At 56.8% G+C, this 22,129-nt stretch overlaps 2 protein-coding genes across 2 annotated transcripts; both read right to left on the bottom strand.

The window, feature by feature from the left end:
• Window positions 1-476: 476 nt before the first annotated feature.
• LOC137309159 (cobalamin binding intrinsic factor-like) lies at window positions 477-20,788 on the bottom strand. The gene is made up of 7 exons (XM_067977440.1): window positions 20,293-20,788; window positions 10,056-10,247; window positions 6,235-6,384; window positions 5,021-5,176; window positions 3,833-4,002; window positions 2,515-2,701; window positions 477-532 (listed from the first exon to the last, which is right to left on the bottom strand). The coding sequence occupies exons 1-7, from the start codon at window positions 20,369-20,371 to the stop codon at window positions 477-479; spliced, it is 990 nt and encodes a 329-aa protein (XP_067833541.1). The 5' UTR covers window positions 20,372-20,788.
• Window positions 20,789-21,104: 316 nt separating this feature from the next.
• Window positions 21,105-21,787, bottom strand: LOC137309161 (large ribosomal subunit protein mL50-like). Its single transcript, XM_067977442.1, has one exon. It carries the CDS (start codon window positions 21,774-21,776, stop codon window positions 21,297-21,299), a length of 480 nt encoding a protein of 159 aa, XP_067833543.1. The 5' UTR covers window positions 21,777-21,787; the 3' UTR covers window positions 21,105-21,296.
• Window positions 21,788-22,129: the final 342 nt, after the last annotated feature.

Raw genomic sequence — 22,129 nt, 5'->3', positions numbered from 1 at the left:
TCGATAACCCTCTAGAATTAGGCGGTTACACTGGCTCCTGGTCCAGGAACGCCTCGAATTTAAAATTCTCCCATCCTCCTGTTCAAATCTCCTCCGTGGCCCTCGCATCCCACCCCACCCCCATCTCTGTAACCTCCTCCGACCCTCCGAGATCTCTGCCCTCCTCCAATTCCGGCCTCTTGTCCATCCCCACCCCGATTCCCATCGCTCCGCCATTGGCGGCCGTGCCTTCAGCTGCCCGGGGCCCCGAGCTCTGGAATTCCCTCCCTAAACCTCTCCGCCTCTCTCTCCTCCTCCTTGAAGACGCTCCTCAAAACCTCCCTCTTTGGCCGAGCTTTTGGTCACCTGTCCTAGTATCTCCTGATGGGGCTCGGTGTTGTCGACAGCAGAACCGGAGTTGAGGCGAGGGAAACCCCCCAGTGGTTGCACAGTTTTGGGAACCAGAAGTCCAAAGTGGCCTGTTACTCCCGAACCTCCTACACTTTACATGTCCCGTCACCAATTGCTTCTACGTCTCCCAAAATGTTATTCCCTGAAAGAATTCGGAGTTCCAGCTGCACAATCAACGCTACCTGCCTCCCACTGTCCCAGGTCAGCTTTCAACATAACTCCCCCTCCAAACGCAGGCCGCGTCCTCTGGTTCTGCTGCTCTGGACAAGGTGAAACAGCTCGTCCTGGTGGGCGTTGTCTAGTCAGCTTCGAACTTCCGCTGAGTCAGAAGATCGTGGGTGTCGAGCCAGCCCCACTCCAGAGACTCGAGCCCCATAACCCCAGGCCGACACTCCCCGGTGTCCGGTGCCGAGGGAGCGCCGCGCCGTCGGAGGGGCGGTGCCGAGGGAGCGCCGCGCCGTCGGAGGGGCGGTGCCGAGGGAGCGCCGCGCCGTCGGAGGGTCGGTACCGAGGGAGCGCCGCGCCGTCGGAGGGTCGGTACCGAGGGAGCGCCGCGCCGTCGGAGGGTCGGTACCGAGGGAGCGCCGCGCCGTCGGAGGGGCGGGTACCGAGGGAGCGCCGCGCCGTCGGAGGGTCGGTGCCGAGGGAGCGCCGCGCCGTCGGAGGGGCGGCGCCGAGGGAGCGCCGCTCCGTCTGAGGGGCGGTACGGAGGGAGCGCCGCGCCGTCGGAGGGTCGGTACGGAGGGAGCGCCGCGCCGTCGGAGGGTCGGTACTGAGGGAGCGCCGCGCCGTCGGAGGGTCGGTACTGAGGGAGCGCCGCACCGTCGGAGGGTCGGTACTGAGGGAGCGCCGCACCGTCGGAGGGTCGGTACTGAGGGAGCGCCGCACCGTCGGAGGGTCGGTACTGAGGGAGGGCCGCACCGTCGGAGGGTCGGTACTGAGGGAGCGCCGCACCGTCGGAGGGTCGGTACTGAGGGAGCGCCGCACCGTCGGAGGGTCGGTACTGAGGGAGCGCCGCACTGTCGGAGGGTCGGTACTGAGGGAGCGCCGCACTGTCGGAGGGTCGGTACTGAGGGAGCGCCGCACCGTCGGAGGGTCGGTACTGAGGGAGCGCCGCACCGTCGGAGGGTCGGTACTGAGGGAGCGCCGCACCGTCGGAGGGTCGGTACTGAGGGAGCGCCGCACCGTCGGAGGGTCGGTACGGAGGGAGCGCCGCACCGTCGGAGGGTCGGTGCCGAGGGAGCGCCGCACCGTCGGAGGGTCGGTGCCGAGGGAGCGCCGCACCGTCGGAGGGTCGGTGCCGAGGGAGCGCCGCACCGTCGGAGGGTCGGTGCCGAGGGAGCGCCGCACCGTCGGAGGGTCGGTGCCGAGGGAGCGCCGCACCGTCGGAGGGTCGGTGCCGAGGGAGCGCCGCACCGTCGGAGGGTCGGTGCCGAGGGAGCGCCGCACCGTCGGAGGGTCGGTGCCGAGGGAGCGCCGCACTGTCGGAGGGTCGGTACTGAGGGAGAGCCGCACTGTCGGAGGGTCGGTTCGGAGGGAGCGCCGCACTGTCGGAGGGTCGGTACTGAGGGAGAGCCGCACCGTCGGAGGGTCGGTACGGAGGGAGAGCCGCACTGTGGGAGGGTCGGTACGGAGGGAGCGCCGCGCCGTCGGAGGGTCGGTGCCGAGGGAGCGCCGCACCGTCGGAGGGTCGGTGCCGAGGGAGCGCCGCACCGTCGGAGGGTCGGTACCGAGGGAGAGCCGCACCGTCGGAGGGTCGGTTCGGAGGGAGCGCCGCGCCGTCGGAGGGTCGGTACCGAGGGAGCGCCGCACTGTCGGAGGGTCGGTACTGAGGGAGCGCCGCACTGTCGGAGGGTCGGTACTGAGGGAGCGCCGCACTGTCGGAGGGTCGGTACTGAGGGAGCGCCGCACTGTCGGAGGGTCGGTACTGAGGGAGCGCCGCACTGTCGGAGGGTCGGTACTGAGGGAGCGCCGCACTGTCGGAGGGTCGGTACTGAGGGAGCGCCGCACTGTCGGAGGGTCGGTACTGAGGGAGCGCCGCACTGTCGGAGGGTCGGTACCGAGGGATTGAAAGGCACTGTATAAATGGGAGCCCTTTCTTTCTGCCCCCATCTGAAGACTTACCAACATCGGCAGCGCAGTTCAGCTTGCCCACGTCGAGATAGGTCCTGCCGTCCAACGAAGGCGAGATTTGTGACGCGGCCTGTGCGTTACCGAATGACCCTTTTTTGATCTCGGTGAGGAGTTTCTGCAGGGACTTGGAGCAATTCCACGATTCCAGAGGGACGAGATTGATGTTGGTGGAAAGGGCCTGAAATATCAAATTAATCAGTTGAGACGGGGAGGTGGGGGGGGGGGAAGACGGCAAACGCAGCCTGAAATATTAATGGTGGCTCGATTGGATGGCGGTGGGTTTTCAACTGTAGAGTCTTACAGCAACGAAGGAGGCCATTTGGCCCCTTGCCCCATGTGCGCCCCCTCTCTCTCCGAAAGAGCTCTCTTGTATGTGTTTGTGTGAATGCACACAGGCGGGGTGTGTGTGTGTGTGTGTGTGTGTGTGTGTGTGTGTGTCGGTTTGCCTGTGTCTGTGCATGTGGATTTGTGTGCGAGTGCCTGTATGCCTGGGCCGGTCTGCGTGTACCGTGGTGCGTGTGTGCGTGTGCCGATGTGTGTCTGCGTGTACCAGCGTGTGTTTACATGTGCTTGTGTGTGTGCATGTACCTGTTTATGTCTGCGTGTGCTGGTGTGCGCGTGTACCTGTGTGCGCGTGTACCTGTGTGCGCGCGTGTACCTGTACCGCTGTGTGTGTGCGCGTGTACCTGTGTGCGCGTGTACCTGTACCGCTGTGTGTGTGCGCGTGTACCTGTGTGCGCGCGTGTACCTGTGTGTGTGTACCTGTGTGTGCGCGCGCGCGTGTACCTGAGTGTGTGTGTGTGTGTGTGTGTGTGTGTGTGTACCTGTGTGCGCGCGCGCGTGTGTACCTGTGTGTGTGTGTGTGTGTGTGTGTGTGTGTACCTGTGTGCGCGCGCATGTACCGGTGTGTGTGTGTGTGTGTGTGTGTACCTGTGTGCGCGCGCGTGTACCGGTGTGTGTGTGTGTGTGTGTGTGTGTGTGTGTGTGTGTGTGTACCTGTGCGCGCGTGTACCGGTGTGTGTGTGTGTGTGTGTGTGTGTGTACCTGTGCGCGCGCGCGTGTACTGGTGTGTGTGTGTGTGTGTGTGTGTGTGTGTGTGTGTGTACCTGTGCGCGCACGCGTGTACCGGTGTGTGTGTGTGTGTGTGTGTGTGTGTGTGTGTGTGTGTGTGTGCCTGTGCGCGCGCGCGTGTACCGGTGTGTGTGTGTGTGTGCGCGCGCGTGTACCGGTGTGTGTGTGTGTGTGTGTGTGTGTGTGTGTGTGTGCGTGCGTGCGCGCGCGCGTACCGGTGTGTGTGCCGGGGTGTTACCTGGATGGCCAGCCCAGTGCTGTAGAGATTGCCAATAATCCCGTCTCCCTTCACGTTGTCAATGATCTGACCGATGACCTTTTGCAAAGCGCTCTCAATCCTCGCTGCGATCAGACTGTAATCTGCTTCGATCAAGCACCTCAGAGCCAGTGCAGCAACAGCCCCGGTATCTACAGGGAAAAGCGAGATCCAGGTCAGGGCCCAGGTTAACATCCCATTCCATCCATTTAAGAACAGAAGAAATAGGAGCAGGAGTAGGCCGTTCGGCCCCTCGATCCTGCTCCGCCGTTCAATCAGATCATGGCCGATCTTCGACCTCAACTCCACTTTCCCGCGTCCGATCCCCGTATCCCTCGATTCCCCAAAAATCCATCGATCTCCGCCTTGAATATACTCAACGACTGAGCATCCACAGCCCTCTGGGGGAGAGAATTCCAAAGATTCACCACCCTCCGAGTGAAGAAATTCCTCCTCATCTCAGTCTAGGATGGCCGACCCCTTATCCTGAGACTATGCCCCCTGGTTCTAGACTCTCCAGCCAGGGGGAAACAGCCTCTCAGCATCTACCCTGTCAAACCCCCCTCAGAATCTTATCTGTTTCAATGAGATCACCTCTCATTCTTCTAAACTCCCAGAGAGTATCGGCCCATTCTACTCAATCTCTCCTCATAGGACAACCCTCTCATCCCAGGAATCGATCGAGCGAACCTTCATTGCACCGCCTCCAAGGCAAGTATATCCTTCCTTAGATAAGGAGACCAAAACTGTACACAGTGCTCCAGGTGAGGTCTCACCAACATGGGATGGGTCAGGGCCTCAGTGTGTGAGCGTGTGCGTGTACATGCCAACCATGTGCGTGCACGTGTCTGTGTGTGTGTCTGCATGTGCGTATGCGGTGCTCACACATGCGTGTCTGTGCGTCCGTGTATATTTGTATGTGTCTGCGCACATGCGTGTGTCTGCGCAGGATAGACACGCGTGGGATTTTCAAGTTGGCATCATGGCCGTGAAACTGGCTCGATTGCCCATTACAGAGATTCCCGGGCACCCAACTCCAAAATCTACCCCCACTTAGACAACGGGAGAAGGGGGGGGGGGGGGGGGGGGGGGGAGGGGGACGGGAGATGTCGAGAGACGAGAGGGGATGTGAGAAGTGGGGAGATGGGAGGGGTCAGCGATGGTACTTACCGACCGAGAATCCAGTTCCGTGCGAGAGTGTGTCGTTCATCACTGCGTCAGTCAGGGTCAGGACACTGCGGTGGGGAATCTGCCTCTTCTTCACACAGAGAGCGAGCACGTCCAGGCTGACTTGGTAATAGTTTGTGAGTGGGAACAATTTGTCTTCTGAAGGACACAATGTCAGAAACGGTTATACGGGATCGTTACAGCTAAGAGGCTCGAGGGAGATAGACCGAGAGAGAGAGCTAGAGAGAGAAGAGAGTAGAGAAACTCGAGAGAGAGCAGACTAGAGAGAAGAGAGAGAGAGATAGAGAGAGAAACACGAGAGTAGAAGAGAGAGAGAGAGAGATAGAGGAGACTCAATACAGACAGAGAGAGAGAGAGAGAGAGAGAAAAAGAAACACAGATAGACAGACAGAGAGAGAGAGAGAGAGAGAAAGAAACACAGATAGACAGAGAGGCAGAGAGGGAGAGAGGGAGAGAGGCAGAGAGGGAGAGAGGCAGAGAGGGAGAGAGGCAGAGAGGGAGAGAGGCAGAGAGGGAGAGAGGCAGAGAGGGAGAGAGGCAGAGAGGGAGAGAGGCAGAGAGGGAGAGGCAGAGAGGGAGAGGCAGAGAGGGAGAGGCAGAGAGGGAGAGAGGCAGAGAGGCAGAGAGGGAGAGAGGCAGAGAGGGAGAGAGGCAGAGAGGGAGAGAGGGAGAGAGGCAGAGAGGCAGAGAGGGAGAGAGGCAGAGAGGGAGAGGCGGAGAGACAGAGAGGGAGAGACAGAGAGGGAGAGACAGAGAGGGAGAGTGTCAAACACCGTGCATATGAATCAGTTTGAGAAACGGTTCATTGTCGATCTATAAAATATTGATAGTCTGCAGGAACTATTCCATTTCAGTTCTCCCAGGAACAGTCACCGAAATTCCCCAATTTGCCCCAGAAAACATCAAGCGAAAAGTCTAATGCCCCCCTGGGAGCGCTCGATGCTGACACTGGGTATAAAGTGGGGGACACACTGTCAGGGTAATGTAGAGGGAGCTCTACACTGTATCTAACCCGTGCTGTACCTGCCCCCTGGGAGCGCTCGATGCTGACACTGGGTATAAAGTGGGGGACACACTGTCGGGGTAATGTAGAGGGAGCTCTACACTGTATCTAACCCATGCTGTACCTGCCCCCTGGGAGCGCTCGATGCTGACACTGGGTATAAAGTGGGGGACACACTGTCGGTGATATTTACCGAAATTTTTGATTTCCTTGCTTAGTTTCTCCTCCAGCAGATGCAGAAGATTAACGGTGAACCCATTCGAGGTCACATTGCAGGGATCACTACAGGACGCTGTCAGTGCCAAGGTGTAAAGAGCCACTAGCCCAGAGGAGAAATCTTCATCTGTTTTGTAAAAGAAACAAGCGAACAAAATTGAGAGTCCGCTGAGAAATTGTATTCCTCCAGACTGGACTATTCCCAATGCTCTCCTGGCCGGTCTCCCACCTCCCACCCTCAGTAACCATCAACTCATCTGCTGCCCCCCTCCCCCGTTTCCTAACTCACACCGAGTCCCGTTCACCCCTCACCCTCTGCGCTCGCTGGACTCACAGTGGCTCCCTGTCCGGGAACGCCTCGAATTTAAAATTCTCTCCAACCTTGTTTTCAAATCCCTCCACGGGCCCTCACCCCCCCTCCCTCCCTATCTCTGTAACCTCCTACGACCCTCCGAGATCTCTGCCCTCCTCCAATTCCGCCCTCTTGTCCATCCCCCTCGATTCCCATCGCTCCACCATTGGCGGCCGTGCCTTCAGCCGCCTGGGGCCCCGAGCTCTGGAATTCCCTCCCTAAACCTCTCCGTCTCTCTCCCTCCTCCTTTAAGACGCTCCTTAAAACCTCCCTCTTTGCCCGAGCTTTTGCTCTCCTGTCCTAATATCTCCTTGTGGGGCTCGGTGGGGAATTTTACTTTGATTTACGCTCCTGTGAAGGGCCCTGGGGGACGTTTCACTCCGTTAAAGGGGCTGTAGAGATGGGAGGGGTTGTCTTAATTGGAACTCTGTCACATGTCCAGTCTTGCTCTCACCTCTGCCAAAAAAACAGGTGGTCCATCCAGACAGCTCCCAAACTTCACATTGCCTGGAGCATCACAAGTAATCATAGAACGATATCGCACAGGAGCAGGCCACTCTGTCCATCGTGTCCGTGCTGGCTCTGTGAAAGAGCTCTCCAATCAGTCCCTGCTCTTTCCCCCATCGCCCTGTACATTTTCCCCCTTCGAGTATTCCCCCCTTTTGAAAGTTATTATTGAATCTGTTCCCTCCGCCCTTTCAGGGAGCGAATTCCAGATCATCGCGACTCGCCGCGTAAAAAAACATTCTCCTCATCTCCCCCTCTTTCCCCGATTATCTTCAATCTGTGTCCTCTGGTTCCCGACCCTCCTGCCCACTGGGAAACACTCTCTCCTTATTTACTCTCTCAAAACCCCTCCTGATTTTGAAACCCCTCGATTAAATCTCCCCTTAACCTTCTCCGCTCCGAGGAGAACAATTCCCAGTTTCTCCACATAACTGAGGTCCCTCATCCCCTGGTCCCATTCTGGGAAATCTCCTCTTAACCTTCTCCGCTCTGAGGAGAACAATTCCCAGTCTCTCCGCGTAACTGAGGTCCCTCATCCCCTGGTCCCATTCTGGGAAATCTCCTCTTAACCTTCTCCGCTCTGAGGAGAACAATTCCCAGTCTCTCCGCGTAACTGAGGTCCCTCATCCCCTGGTCCCATTCTGGGAAATCTCCTCCGCACCCTCTCCGAGGGCCCTGGACATCCTTCCTAAAGTGTGCGGGGCCCAGAATTGGACACAATCCTCCAGCTGAGGTCTAACCCAGTGTTTCATAACTTCCTTGCTTTTGTACTGTATGCCTCCGTTTATAAAACCAAGGACCAATTACTCACTCTCCCCGCACCAGCCATGTAATCAGACAGATGCTAACGGACATCTGGACCAGTAATCAAACCAATATGAACAGATAGTCGACATCTAGCTCGACAGATATACATAGATATAGATCAACAGAAGAACGGTTTGGTGGACAGATAGAAAGGGTTGAATCCCGAGGCCAGGTCGCACAGACCGGGCTTGTATTCCCTCGAGTGTAGAAGATTAAGGGGTGATCTAATCGAGGGGTTTAACATGATTGAAGGATTCGATAGGGTCGATGGAGAGAGACTATTTCCTCTGGTCAGGATGGGGGAAAGAGTCCAGAACAAGGGGGCAGAATCTTAAAATGAGAGCTGGGCCCGTCCAGGGGTGATGTCAGGAAGCATTTCTTCACACAAAGGGGGAGTGGGAATCTGGAACTCTCTCCCCAAAAAAGCTGTCGGGGCCGGGGGTCAATTGGGAATTTCGAACCTGAGATCGATCGATTTTTGTCGGGTGAGGGGGATTAAGGGTTCGGGAACCAAGGGTGGGGTCAATGGGGTTAAGATACAGATCAGACATGGTCTCATGGAATGGCGGAACAGGATCGAGGGGCTGAATGGCCTCCTCCTGTTCCTGTGTAAAAGGCTCAAGGGGCTGAATGGGCCTCCTCCTGTTGCTCTGTTCCTGTATAGATGGACAGATAGACATAGGTTCATGACTAGAGTGTGGAATCAGGCCGTGTATGTACAGAAACGAGTGTGTACATGCAGAATGCCTTTTTTTTTTCATTTGTTCATGGGATGTGGGCGTCGCTGGGCGAGGCCGGCATTTATTGCCCATCCCTAATTGCCCCTTGAGGAGGTGGTGGTGAGCCGCCTTCTTGAACCGCTGCAGTCCGTGTGGTGAAGGTTCTCCCACAGTGCCGTTAGGAAGGGAGTTCCAGGATTTTGACCCAGCGACAATGAAGGAACGGCCGATATATTTCCAAGTCGGGATGGTGTGTGACTCGGAGGGGAACGTGCAGGTGGTGTTGCTCCCATGTGCCTGCTGCCCTCGTCCTTCCAAGTGGTGGAGGTCGCGGGTTTGGGAGGTGCTGTCGAAGAAGCCTTGGTGAATTGCTGCAGTGCATCCTGTGGATGGTCCACACTGCAGCCACGGTGCGCCGGTGGTGAAGGGAGTGAATGTTTAGGGTGGTGGGTGGGGTGCGGAGGGAGATATGCTAAGGCAGAACAAGAGGTCACACAGACTCGCAGGAAGAGGATGAGGATGATTATTGTATGTAGCCTTTGACCGACGCACAATAGATGCATTTAAGGGGAAGCTGGATAAACACAAGAGGGAGAAAGGAATAGAAGGATATGGTGATAGCAATGGTATGTTGGCCTTTATTGCAAGGGGGTTGGAGTACAAGAGTAAGGAAGTCTTGCTGCAATTGTACAGGGCTTTGGAGAGACCTCACTTGGAGTACTGTGCACAGTTTTCGTCTCCTTATCTAAGGAAGGATAGACTTGCCTTAGAGGCGGTGCAACGAAGGTTCATTAGATTGATTCCTGGGATGAGAGGGTTGTCCCTTGAGGAGAGATTGAGTAGAATGGGCCGATACTCTCTGGAGTTTAGAAGAATGAGAGGTGATCTCATTGAAAGATATAAGATTCTGAGGGGGCTTGACAGGGTAGATGCTGAGAGGCTGTTTCCCCCTGGCTGGAGAGTCTCGAACCAGGGGGCATAGTCTCAGGATAAGGGGTCGGCCATCCTAGACTGAGAGGAGGAGGAATTTCTTCACTCAGAGGGCTGTGAATCTTTGGAATTCTCTACCCCAGAGGGCTGTGGATGCTGAGACACTTGAATATATTCAAGGCTGAGATCGGTAGATTTTTGGACTCTGGGGGAATCGAGGGATACGGGGATCGGGCGGGAAAGTGGGGTTGAGGTCGAAGATCAGCCATGGTCTGATTGAATGGCGGAGCAGGATCGAGGGGCTGAGTGGCCTACGCCTGCTCCTATTTCTTATGGGGTGAGATGAAGTAGGGAGGGAGGAGGCTCGTGTGGAGCATAAACACCGGCATGGACTAGTTGGGCAGAACGGCCTGTTCCTGCGCTGGACGTTCGAGGAGATTCCGAGACACCCAGAGACCCATCTCCTTGCGGTCGATCCCTTACCATTCTGCACCTTACGGATTGCCGCCTCCTTCAGCTCCCGCAGGAGCTCAGCTTCCTTGTTCAGGTTGTGCTCCCTGGCCAGTCGCAGGGCGATCATCACGCTGGGATTGGGATTAAGGACGTCTTCCCCCAGTGAGCGAAGCATTGACCTCAACAGGAAAATGACCGTGTCTCTCTGGGACTCCGGAACAGCTGAGAACACAAACAGGAAAGATATTCACCATCCCTCTCTCTTCCCGTAGCCCTGTATCAATCCCCAAACTAATCCCACTGCCCCGCTCTCTCCCCATAGCCCTGTATCAATCCCCAAACTAATCCCACTGCCCCGCTCTCTCCCCATAGCCCTGTATCAATCCCCAAACTAATCCCACTGCCCCGCTCTCTCCCCATAGCCCTGTATCAATCCCCAAACTAATCCCACTGCCCCACTCTCTCCCAATAGCCCTGTATAAATCCCCAAACTAATCCCACTGCCCCACTCTCTCCCCATAGCCCTGTATCAATCCCCAAACTAATCCCACTGCCCCGCTCTCTCCCCATAGCCCTGTATCAATCCCCAAACTAATCCCACTGCCCCGCTCTCTCCCCATAGCCCTGTATCAGTCCCCAAACTAATCCCACTGCCCCGCTCTCTCCCCATAGCCCTGTATCGATCCCCAAACTAATCCCACTGCCCCACTCTCTCCCCATAGCCCTGTATCAATCCCCAAACTAATCCCACTGCCCCGCTCTCTCCCCATAGCCCTGTATCAATCCCCAAACTAATCCCACTGCCCCGCTCTCTCCCCATAGCCCTGTATCAATCCCCAAACTAATCCCACTGCCCCACTCTCTCCCCATAGCCCTGTATCAATCTCAAACTAATCCCACTGCCCCACTCTCTCCCCATAGCCCTGTATCAATCCCAAAACTAATCCCACTGCCCTGCTCTCTCCCCACAGCCCTGTATCAATCTCACACTAATCCCACTGCCCCGCTCTCTCCCCACAGCCCTGTATCAATCCCAAACTAATCCCACTGCCCCACTCTCTCCCCATAGCCCTGTATCAATCCCAAACTAATCCCACTGCCCCACTCTCTCCCCATAGCCCTGTATCAATCCCCAAACTAATCCCACTGCCCCGCTCTCTCCCCATAGCCCTGTATCAATCTCACACTAATCCCACTGCCCCACTCTCTCCCCACAGCCCTGTATCAATCCCAAACTAATCCCACTGCCCCGCTCTCTCCCCACAGCCCTGTATCAATCCCCAAACTAATCCCACTGCCCCGCTCTCTGCAGATAGCCCTGTATCGATCCCCACACTAATCCCACTGCCCCGCTCTCTGCAGATAGCCCTGCATCAATCCCAAACTAATCCCACTGCCCCGCTCTCTGCAGATCGCCCTGCATCAATCCCAAATTCACCCACCACCCTAAACGTTCACACCCTCCCCCATCGGCGCACCGTGGCTGCAGTGTGGACCATCTACAGGATGCACTGCAGCAACTCGCCAAGGCTTCTTCGACAGCACCTCCCAAACCCGCGACCACCGAGAAGGACAAGGGCAGCAGGCACATGGGGAACACCACCACCTGCAAGTCTCACACACACAGTCAGCGCCCCGACTGGCACATGTATCAGCAGTTCCTTCACCATCACTGGGTCAAAATCCTGGGACTCCCGGAGCTAAGCAGGATGATACCAAAGCTTCGAGAAGCTCCTTGGTTACTCGGATGGTCACCATAGGGACACGAGGAGGCCATTCAGTCCCTCATGCCTGTTCCGTCATTCAATTAGATCCTGGCAAATCTGTATCTTAACTCCATCTACCCGCCTTGGCTCTGTAACCCTTAAAAATCTATCGATCTCAGTGTTTGAAGAGTTCAATTGACCCCCAGCCCCAACAGCTAGGTTGGCTCCCGGTCCGGCAAAGCCCCCAATTTAAAATCCATACCCTCCTGCTCAAATCCCCTCCGCTGTCCTCGCCCCCTCCCTATCTCTGTAAACCTCCACCAGCACCTGCAACCCTCCGAGATCTCTGCCCTCCTCCAATTCCGGCCTCTTGTCCACCCACCCCCCCCCGATTCCCATCGCTCCACCATTGGCGGCCGTGCCTCCAGCTGCCTGGGCCCTGAGATCTGGAATTCCCTCCCTAAACCTCTCCGCCTCTCTCCCTCTCCACTCCTTAAAACCGACCTCTTTGACCGAGCTTTTGGTCACCTGTCCTAATATCTCATGTCAAATTTTAGTCTCCTGTGAAGCGCCTTGGGATGTTTCACTACGTTAAGGGCACTGTATAAACACCCATTGCTGCTGTTGTCTTACTTGTAAATGGAGATCAGAAATGGGCTTTACTCCTGCAGTGATAATCTGGCTTAAAAGGAAGATCGGGAGCTTGTGGTGAAAAGAGGCATTTCTGGGATGGGTGAGCTCCTTCCTCTTATTTCCTGCTCCTGGTTCTCCCCTCTCCTCTCCAGCAGGCACCTGGGCTCCCGTACACAAGGTGCGTGTTGGGGACAGGGCGGGGATCGCAGAATCTGACTGTAAGCAGCTCTACAATTTCTGCCTCAGAGAGCCCAGACTTTGCGTGTGAGCAAGGTGGTCGACAGACCGCCATCTTCTCATCCGAGCTGTCCCCTTAGCACACACACACGCACAAACACACACCCACACAAAATGTCCAGTGGGCGTCATTGTGCCAGAAATCCTAGCACCACCTGCTCCAGACCTCCCTCTTAGACCGAGCTCATCTCTCAGGTGGCTCGGTGCCAAATTTTGTTTGATAATCGCTCCTGCGAAGGGCCTGGAGACGTTTTTACGACGGTAAAGTATTTCCGAAACGCTGTATCGCATCGAATTAACAGCACGGAAACAGGCCATTTGGCCCAACAGCTCCATGCCGGCGTTTATGCTCCACACGAGCCCCCTCCCTCCCTACTCCATCTCACCCTCTCCCCATCTCCTTCTATCCCTTTCTCCCTCATGTGTTTATCGAGCTTCCCCTTAAATCCATCTCCACTATTCACCTCGACTACTCCTTGTGGGAGCGAGTTCCACATTCTCACCGCTCTCTGGGTAAAGAAGTTTCTCCTGAATTCCCGATTGGATTTATTAGTGACGATCTTATATTTATGGCCCCCTAGTTCTGGTCTCCCCCACAAGTGGAAACATCTTCTCTACGTCTACCCTATCGAACCCTTTCATAATCTTAAAGACCTCCATCAGGTCACCCCTCAATCTTCTCTTTTCTACAGAAAAGAGCCCCAGCCTGTTCAATCTTTCCTGATAGTTATAACCTCTCAGTTCTGGGATCATCCTTGTAAATCTTTTTTTGCACCTTCTCCAGTGCCTCAATATCCTTTTTATAATATGGAGACCAGAACTGTGCAGTGCTCCAAGTGTGGTCTAACCAAGGTATATGGAGACCGGAACTGTGCACAGTGCTCCGAGTGTGGTCTAACCAAGGTATATGGAGACCGGAACTGTGCACAGTGCTCCGAGTGTGGTCTAACCAATGTATATGGAGACTGGAACTGTGCACCGTGCTCAGAGTGTGGTCTAACCAAGGTATATGGAGACCAGAACTGTGCACAGTGCTCCGAGTGTGGTCTAACCAAGGTATATGGAGACCAGAACTGTGCACAGTGCTCCGAGTGTGGTCTAACCAAGGTATATGGAGACCAGAACTGTGCACAGTGCTCCGAGTGTGGTCTAACCAAGGTATATGGAGACCGGAACTGTGCACAGTGCTCCAAGTGTGGTCTAACCAAGGTATGTGGAGACCGGAACTGTGCACAGTGCTCCGAGTGTGGTCTAACCAAGGTATATGGAGACCAGAACTGTGCACAGTGCTCCAAGTGTGGTCCAACCAAGGTATATGGAGACCAGAACTGTGCACAGTGCTCCGAGTGTGGTCTAACCAAGGTATATGGAGACCAGAACTGTGCACAGTGCTCCGAGTGTGGTCTAACCAAGGTTCTATACAAGTTTAACATAACTTCTCTGCTTTTCAATTCTATCCCTCTAGAGATGAACGCTAGTGTTTGATTTGCCTTTTTTATGGCCTTATTAACCTGCGTCGCTACTTTTAGTGATTTGTGTATCTGTACCCCCAGATCCCTCTGCTCCTCGACCCCATTTAGACTCTGATTATCCCAGCAGTGTGTGGCCTCCTTATTCTCCCCGCCAAAATGCACCACCTCACACTCATCGTCATTGAAATTAATTTGCCAATTACACGCCCATCCTGCGGGTTTATTGACGTCCTCTTGCACTTCATCGCAGTCCTCCTCCTGTATTAAACTACACCCCCCCCCCAATTTGGTGACGTCCGCAAATCTGGGATTTGTGCTTCTGATTCGCGAGTACAGAGGGGGGGGCGGGGGGGTGTGAGGATTACTTACAACATCCAGCAGACGGGTGGCACAACATCAGAAAAGCCACCAGGAGCAGGGTCAGTCCGGCCATGGCTGTTCCGATTTTTAAAAAAAACTGCGAGTGATTCAGAGGAGGCTCGTCCTTCTGCTGGCAGAACGGGCGATTGAAGTGGGGAAGAGGGAGGGTGAAAGTATAAGAGGGACCGAACCCACGGAGGATTGCTCAATGTGTTTGCTCAAAGGGCGCACGTAAAAAATTAAACAATCCTGTCGTGGCAGTTTGACAAGTTCTCGATCGATGGATTCAAGAGGCACAGAGTGGGGACCCCGGGCATTTTTAAAACAATGATTAACAAGACGCTTTTCAAGGACCAACTCGAAAGCGTAAAAGAGAGAGACCTCCCGTTTCTCTCCGGCCCCTTTCACCACCTCAGGACGTCCCAAAGCTTCACAGGCAATGAAGGACTTTTTTTTTTTTTGAAGTGCGTTCACTGTTGCGAGGTGGGAAACGCAGCAGCCGATTTGCGCACAGCAAGATCCCACAAACAGCGATGTGATAAATGATCCAGGTCGTCTGTTTTTTTTAATGATGTTGGTCGAGGGATAAATATCGGGGCCCAGGACACCGGGGAGAACTCCCCCGCCTGCTCTTCTTCCAATAGTGGGCCGTGGGATCTTTTATGTCCCTCAGTACCGACAGTGCGGCGCTCCCTCAGTACCGACCCTCCGGCGCTCCCTCAGTACCGACCCTCCCTCAGTACCGACCCTCCGACAGTGCGGCGCTCCCTCAGTACCGACCCTCCGGCGCTCCCTCAGTACCGACCCTCCGGCGCTCCCTCAGTACCGACCCTCCCTCAGTACCGACAGTGCGGCGCTCCCTCAGTACCGACCCTCCCTCAGTACCGACAGTGCGGCGCTCCCTCAGTACCGACCCTCCCTCAGTACCGACCCTCCGGCGCTCCCTCAGTACCGACCCTCCCTCAGTACCGACGCACTGACAGTGCGGCGCTCCCTCAGTACCGACAGTGCGGCGCTCCCTCAGTACCGACAGTGCGGCGCTCCCTCAGTACCGACAGTGCGGCGCTCCCTCAGTACCGACAGTGCGGCGCTCCCTCAGTACCGACAGTGCGGCGCTCCCTCAGTACCGACAGTGCGGCGCTCCCTCAGTACCGACAGTGCGGCGCTCCCTCAGTACCGACAGTGCGGCGCTCCCTCAGTACCGACAGTGCGGCGCTCCCTCAGTACCGACAGTGCGGCGCTCCCTCAGTACCGACAGTGCGGCGCTCCCTCAGTACCGACAGTGCGGCGCTCCCTCAGTACCGACAGTGCGGCGCTCCCTCAGTACCGACAGTGCGGCGCTCCCTCAGTACCGACAGTGCGGCGCTCCCTCAGTACCGACAGTGCGGCGCTCCCTCAGTACCGACAGTGCGGCGCTCCCTCAGTACCGACAGTGCGGCGCTCCCTCAGTACCGACAGTGCGGCGCTCCCTCAGTACCGACAGTGCGGCGCTCCCTCAGTACCGACAGTGCGGCGCTCCCTCAGTACCGACAGTGCGGCGCTCCCTCAGTACCGACAGTGCGGCGCTCCCTCAGTACCGACAGTGCGGCGCTCCCTCAGTACCGACAGTGCGGCGCTCCCTCAGTACCGACAGTGCGGCGCTCCCTCAGTACCGACAGTGCGGCGCTCCCTCAGTACCGACAGTGCGGCGCTCCCTCAGTACCGACAGTGCGGCGCTCCCTCAGTACCGACAGTGCGGCGCTCCCTCAGTACCGACAGTGCGGCGCTCCCTCAGTACCGACAGTGCGGCGCTCCCTCAGTACCGACAGTGCGGCGCTCCCTCAGTACCGACAGTGCGGCGCTCCCTCAGTACCGACAGTGCGGCGCTCCCTCAGTACCGACAGTGCGGCGCTCCCTCAGTACCGACAGTGCGGCGCTCCCTCAGTACCGACAGTGCGGCGCTCCCTCAGTACCGACAGTGCGGCGCTCCCTCAGTACCGACAGTGCGGCGCTCCCTCAGTACCGACAGTGCGGCGCTCCCTCAGTACCGACAGTGCGGCGCTCCCTCAGTACCGACAGTGCGGCGCTCCCTCAGTACCGACAGTGCGGCGCTCCCTCAGTACCGACAGTGCGGCGCTCCCTCAGTACCGACAGTGCGGCGCTCCCTCAGTACCGACCCTCCGGCGCTCCCTCAGTACCGACCCTCCGGCGCTCCCTCAGTACCGACCCTCCGGCGCTCCCTCAGTACCGACCCTCCGGCGCTCCCTCAGTACCGACCCTCCGACAGTGCGGTGCTCCCTCAGCACTACCAGGGAGTGTGGGCCTGGATTATGGTGCTCGAGTCCCTGGAGTGGGGGCTCGAACCCTCGACCTTCTGACTCAGAGGCGAGAGAGAGAGAGTGATCCACTGAGCCAATCAGACTCAGAGGGTTACGTTGCTCCTTATCAACTCCAATGGAGCGTAAACCAGGCCCGACGTAAAATTCACATGGAGGGAGTTAAAAGTGGGCCCTTGGTGAATAAACGCAGTCCACTGTAGGCCGTGTTTAAACAAACACACAATTTACACATAAATATAAGCTCACATAAATCTACACATAAACAAACACACCAATATACCCATAAACACACCAATATACACACAGGCACACAAATATATTCATAAACACATAAACCAACACATCAATATATACATAAGCACACATACGTATATGTAGATATACATATACTCAAGCACACATATATACACATACATAAACACGTACACAAATATATATATACGCACATATATAAATGCACACACACGTATAAACATATACATAAATGCATATGCAGACACATATATGTAAATATATACACAGATATATTCACATATACACGGACACAAATATATATTCATATGTACATTCACACACAAACACATATGCACTGACATGCATATAAACACAGACACACATAAAAATGCAGATGAACACACACACACACACACACACACAGAGGAGGGGAAAACTCCATTCCCACAGTAAGTAGGAGTCAGGTAAACATTGAAGAAAGGATCAAATTAATAAGTTATTACAGTAAAGCTGTGGGAAAAGACATTATTCCATTGCCCAACAGCTGTGTTTGGTCACGGCTTAAATCTCTTGCTGCAGGTGTCTCAGCTCTCACAGGAAAGACATTGTACTGTGGAACAATTGAGGTCTGTGCGACGTCAGCGAGCTGGCACCAGGAACCACGCACTAAAAGGTCAGCCAGCTCATTTTTCACTCCTCGAGTTACCTCCGACTCTCCTGGGAAGGTGACAGGCTGGGTACACAGAGTACGATGTGGGTCAGCGAGCAGCGATGTGCCAACGGGACATAACGGCAGATCACGAGAAAAAGGGGCAGGAGTCGGCCATTCGGCCCCTCGACCCTGCTCCGCCATTCCATCAGATCAGGGCCGACCTTCGAACTCAACTCCACTTTCCCGCCTCCGATCCCCGTATCCCTCGATTCCCCAAAAAATCCATCGATCTCAATCTTGGATATTCTCAACGACTGAGCATCCACAGCCCTCTGGAGGAGAGAATTCCAAAGATTCACCACCCTCCGAGTGAAGAAATTCCTCCTCATCTCAGTCTAGGATGGCCGAGCCCTTATCCTGAGACTATGCCCCCTGGTTCTAGACTCTCCAGCCCCGGGGGGGAAACAGCATCTCAGCATCTACCCTGTCAAACCCCCCTCAGAATCTTATCTGTTTCAATGAGATCACCTCTCGTTCTTCTAAACTCCAGAGAGTATCGGCCCATTCTACTCAATCGCTCCTCATAGGACAACCCTCTCATCCCAGGAATCGATCGAGTGAACCTTCATTGCACCGCCTCCAAGGCAAGTATATCCTTCCTTAGATAAGGAGACCAAAACTGTACACAGTGCTCCAGGTGAGGTCTCACCAAAGCCCTGTACAATTGTAGTAAGACTTCCTCACTCTTGTACTCCAACCCCTTGCAATAAAGGCCAACGTACCTTGGTGTGGGAGAGGATACAGACAGCAGAAGGATGGGCAGCGGTCAGTACAGATGTACCACATAGAACAGCTGTGCTAAGCTTTTAAAATATAACAATCCGCATAGCAGTAATACTTGCATTTATATAACCCCTTTCACCACCTCAGGACATCCCAAAAGTGCTTTACAGACAGTGAAGTTTTTTTTTGAGGTGCGCTCATTCTTGTAATGTGGGAAACGCAGCAGCCAATTTGCGCACAGCAAGATCCCACAAACAGCAATGTGATAAAAGACCAGATCATCTGTTTTTTTTTAAAAAGTGATGTTGGTCGAGGGATAAATATCGGGGCCCAGGACCCCGGGGAGAACTCCCCCCTGCTCTTCTTCCAATAGTGGGCCGTGGGATCTTTTACACCCGCCCGAGAGGGGCAGACGGTGCCTCGGTTTAACGTCTCGTCCCGAAAGACGGCCCCTCCGACAGTGCGGCGCTCCCTCAGTACTGACCCTCAGACAGGCTGCGCTCCCTCAGTACTGACCCTCAGACAGGCTGCGCTCCCTCAGTACTGACCCTCCGACAGTGCGGCGCTCCCTCAGTACTGACCCTCAGACAGGCTGCGCTCCCTCAGTACAGACCCTCCGACAGTGCGGCGCTCTCTCAGTACCGACCCTCCGACAGTGCGGCGCTCCCTCAGTACCGACCCTCCGACAGTGCGGCGCTCCCTCAGTACCGACCCTCCGACAGTGCGGCGCTCCCTCAGTACCGACCCTCCGACAGTGCGGCGCTCCCTCAGTACCGACCCTCCGACAGTGCGGCGCTCCCTCAGTACCGACCCTCCGACAGTGCGGCGCTCCCTCAGTACCGACCCTCCGACAGTGCGGCGCTCCCTCAGTACCGACCCTCCGACAGTGCGGCGCTCCCTCAGTACCGACCCTCCGACAGTGCGGCGCTCCCTCAGTACCGACCCTCCGACAGTGCGGCGCTCCCTCAGTACCGACCCTCCGACAGTGCGGCGCTCCCTCAGTACCGACCCTCCGACAGTGCGGCGCTCCCTCAGTACCGACCCTCCGACAGTGCGGCGCTCCCTCAGTACCGACCCTCCGACAGTGCGGCGCTCCCTCAGTACCGACCCTCCGACAGTGCGGCGCTCCCTCAGTACCGACCCTCCGACAGTGCGGCGCTCCCTCAGTACCGACCCTCAGAAAGGCTGCGCTCCCTCAGTACCGACCCTCAGACAGGCTGCGCTCCCTCAGCACTGACCCTCCGACAGTGCGGCGCTCCCTCAGCACCGACCCTCCGACAGTGCGGCGCTCCCTCAGCACTGGGCAACAGGGGAGTGTCGGCCTGGATTTTGCACTCGAGTTGCTGGAGTGGGGGCTCGAACCCACGACCTTCTGACTCGAAGGTGGGGAGCGAGCGAGAGAGAGTCTGCTACCCACTGAGCCAAAGCACAATCATCCAAAATCTTGCTTTCGCTGGCAGGTGTGAAGAGCGGCCCCCGACTCTCCCCATCACCGGGATTCTCCACGCTGGGCGCGTTAACCGTTAAGCCCCTTACCTCCCGCGTGGCGGGGCTCCTTCCCCGGCTGGCGGGCGGTCCGTCGGCCTCTCGGAGGCCCGCAGAGAGAACCAGCCCGGAACCCTCACCGGCCCGCGACACGTTCCAGGGGCTCGAGGGAAGAGAGGGCTCGCATTCGCACCGCGCACGACCGCAGGGCGCCCCGAAACATTTTCACGGCCGACGACGCACTTTCCACAGTTCCAATTGACCCCCCCCCCCACCGGGCGGCTGTTTGTCGGGGAGGGGGAAGAGAGTTCCAGATTTCCACTGCCCTTCTCGTGCGGAAGAGAAGCTTTGTGTTTGCTCTGTCAAACTCACGTCCGATCCCAGTACCTTGGGTGTCGTTGCGAAGCAAACGAACGTACCAACTCCCGAAGGGGGCAAAACGCTGGGGTCTTTCAACCGCGTTCATTTCTTTTTACAAACACACTCCTGGAACGTGGCAAGGCTGGAATGTCTTGTCCCATCCTTTTGAGCTTCTGTGACGAGGCGGTGGCGATTTGAGTGGCCTTCCAGGGCACTTCGGAGGGCGGTCGAGAGTCAACTGAGTTGCGTGTGGGACTGGAGTCACGTCCAGGCCAGTTTCCCTTCCCCGGGAAAAGGCCATTAGTGAATCAGTTGGCTTTCGCTTTTACTTTCCGGAGGGTTTCTTCTTAAACTGAACTCGCGTCCTCTGGATTATTGCTCTGGGCTCCCGATTACGAGTCCTGAATCCAAACTCGCAACCGAGTCCCGTTCACCCCTCACCCCCTGGACCCACATCGGCTCCCGGTCCGGCAAAGCCTCCATTTTAAAATTCTCCCCATCCTCCTGTTCAATTCCCCCCACGGCCCCTCGCCCCCCCCCATCTCTGTAACCACCTCCAGCCCCCTACGACCCTCCGAGATCTCTGCCCTCCTCCGATTCCGCCCTCTTGTCCATCCAGCCCGATTCCCATCGCTCCGCCATTGGCGGCCGTGCCTTCAGCTGCCTGGGGGCCCGAGCTCTGGAATTCCCTCCCTGAACCTCTCCGCCTCTCTCCCTCCTCCTTTAAGACGCTCCCTCTTTGCCCGACCTTTTGTCCTAATATCTACTTAAGGGGCTCGTTGGTGAATTTTACTCTGATTTACGCTCCTGTGAAGGGCCTTGGACTCACTTTAACGGGGTTAACAGTTTCAAAACGGTATTTATTTGGTCTTTCATTTTAAACGTATATAAAGTTCTCACACAGCAAATTCCGCAGACCCCTCTGGGCCAGACCCCCGTGTCCGACGGGACCGAGCCGCCAAGGGATATCTGCCTCGGTCCGCCTCCTCCCTCTTACGCCGGCACGGGGAGCCGGTCGACGGACGCCGGCTTCACGCGGGCCCCGGCCCGTAGCCCCACCTGACGCGGAGGTTCGGGGGCAGCTCCGTGCGGGAGAGCTCCCGGTCGGCGGAGGCGTCCGGGCCGGCCGGCCGCCGGTAGTAGCGCAGGAGGTCGCCCGGGCTCCTCATCCGGTGGAGCTGGGAGTTGGGCACGGCGTGCCCCAGCCGGTCCTCGAGGGCGCGGAGCAGGCGGAAACGCTCCTCCTCCGGCGGGCGCCGTTCCGTCCAGTCCCCGGGAGGGGCGGGGGGCGAGGGCCCGGCCGCTCGCTCGGCGGCCGCCCGCACCGCGGCCTCCAGGTCGGCCGGCGGGCGGTAAGACCGGCTCCTGACGGGCGGCACTGCCAGGCTGGGCACCTGGAGAGAGAGAGGGGGAGAGGTCAGAATGAGTGCACCCTGGGGTGGGGGCAGGCCGACTCGACACTGACCCCCAGACCCGAGACAGCCCCCCTCCCCCCGGGATACGATTACCATGGGGATTAAACCCCCCCCCCCGGGGTACAGTTACTATGGGGATTAAACCCCCCCGGGGTACAGTTACTATGGGGATTAAACCCCCCCCCCGGGGTACAGTTACTATGGGGATTAAACCCCCCCCGGGGTACAGTTACTATGGGGATTAAACCCCCCCCCGGGGTACAGCTACTATGGGGATTAAACCCCCCCCCCCGGGGTACAGTTACTATGGGGATTAAACCCCCCCCGGGGTACAGTTACTATGGGGATTAAACCCCCCCCCGGGGTACAGTTACTATGGGGATTAAACCCCCCCGGGGTACAGTTACTATGGGGATTAAACCCCCCCCCCGGGGTACAGTTACTATGGG

Source organism: Heptranchias perlo, unplaced genomic scaffold (assembly GCF_035084215.1).
Source record: "Heptranchias perlo isolate sHepPer1 unplaced genomic scaffold, sHepPer1.hap1 HAP1_SCAFFOLD_1508, whole genome shotgun sequence".
In the NCBI taxonomy this organism is placed as follows: domain Eukaryota; kingdom Metazoa; phylum Chordata; class Chondrichthyes; order Hexanchiformes; family Hexanchidae; genus Heptranchias; species Heptranchias perlo.
The sequence above is the reverse complement of the archived record's forward strand: the minus strand, read 5'-3'. Positions and strand labels throughout refer to the sequence as shown.

Coding starts and splice junctions, on each gene's coding strand:
- LOC137309159 (XM_067977440.1), bottom strand. CDS start 20,371: ATGAACGCGGTTGAAAGACCCCAGCGTTTTGCCCCCTTCGGGAGTTGG. Junction 6,385..10,055: donor AATCCGTAAGGTGCAGAATG/GTAAGGGATCGA, acceptor TTTACAAAACAG/ATGAAGATTTCTCCTCTGGG. Junction 5,177..6,234: donor CAAGGAAATCAAAAATTTCG/GTAAATATCACC, acceptor TGTGTCCTTCAG/AAGACAAATTGTTCCCACTC.
- LOC137309161 (XM_067977442.1), bottom strand. CDS start 21,776: ATGGTAATCGTATCCCGGGGGGAGGGGGGCTGTCTCGGGTCTGGGGGT.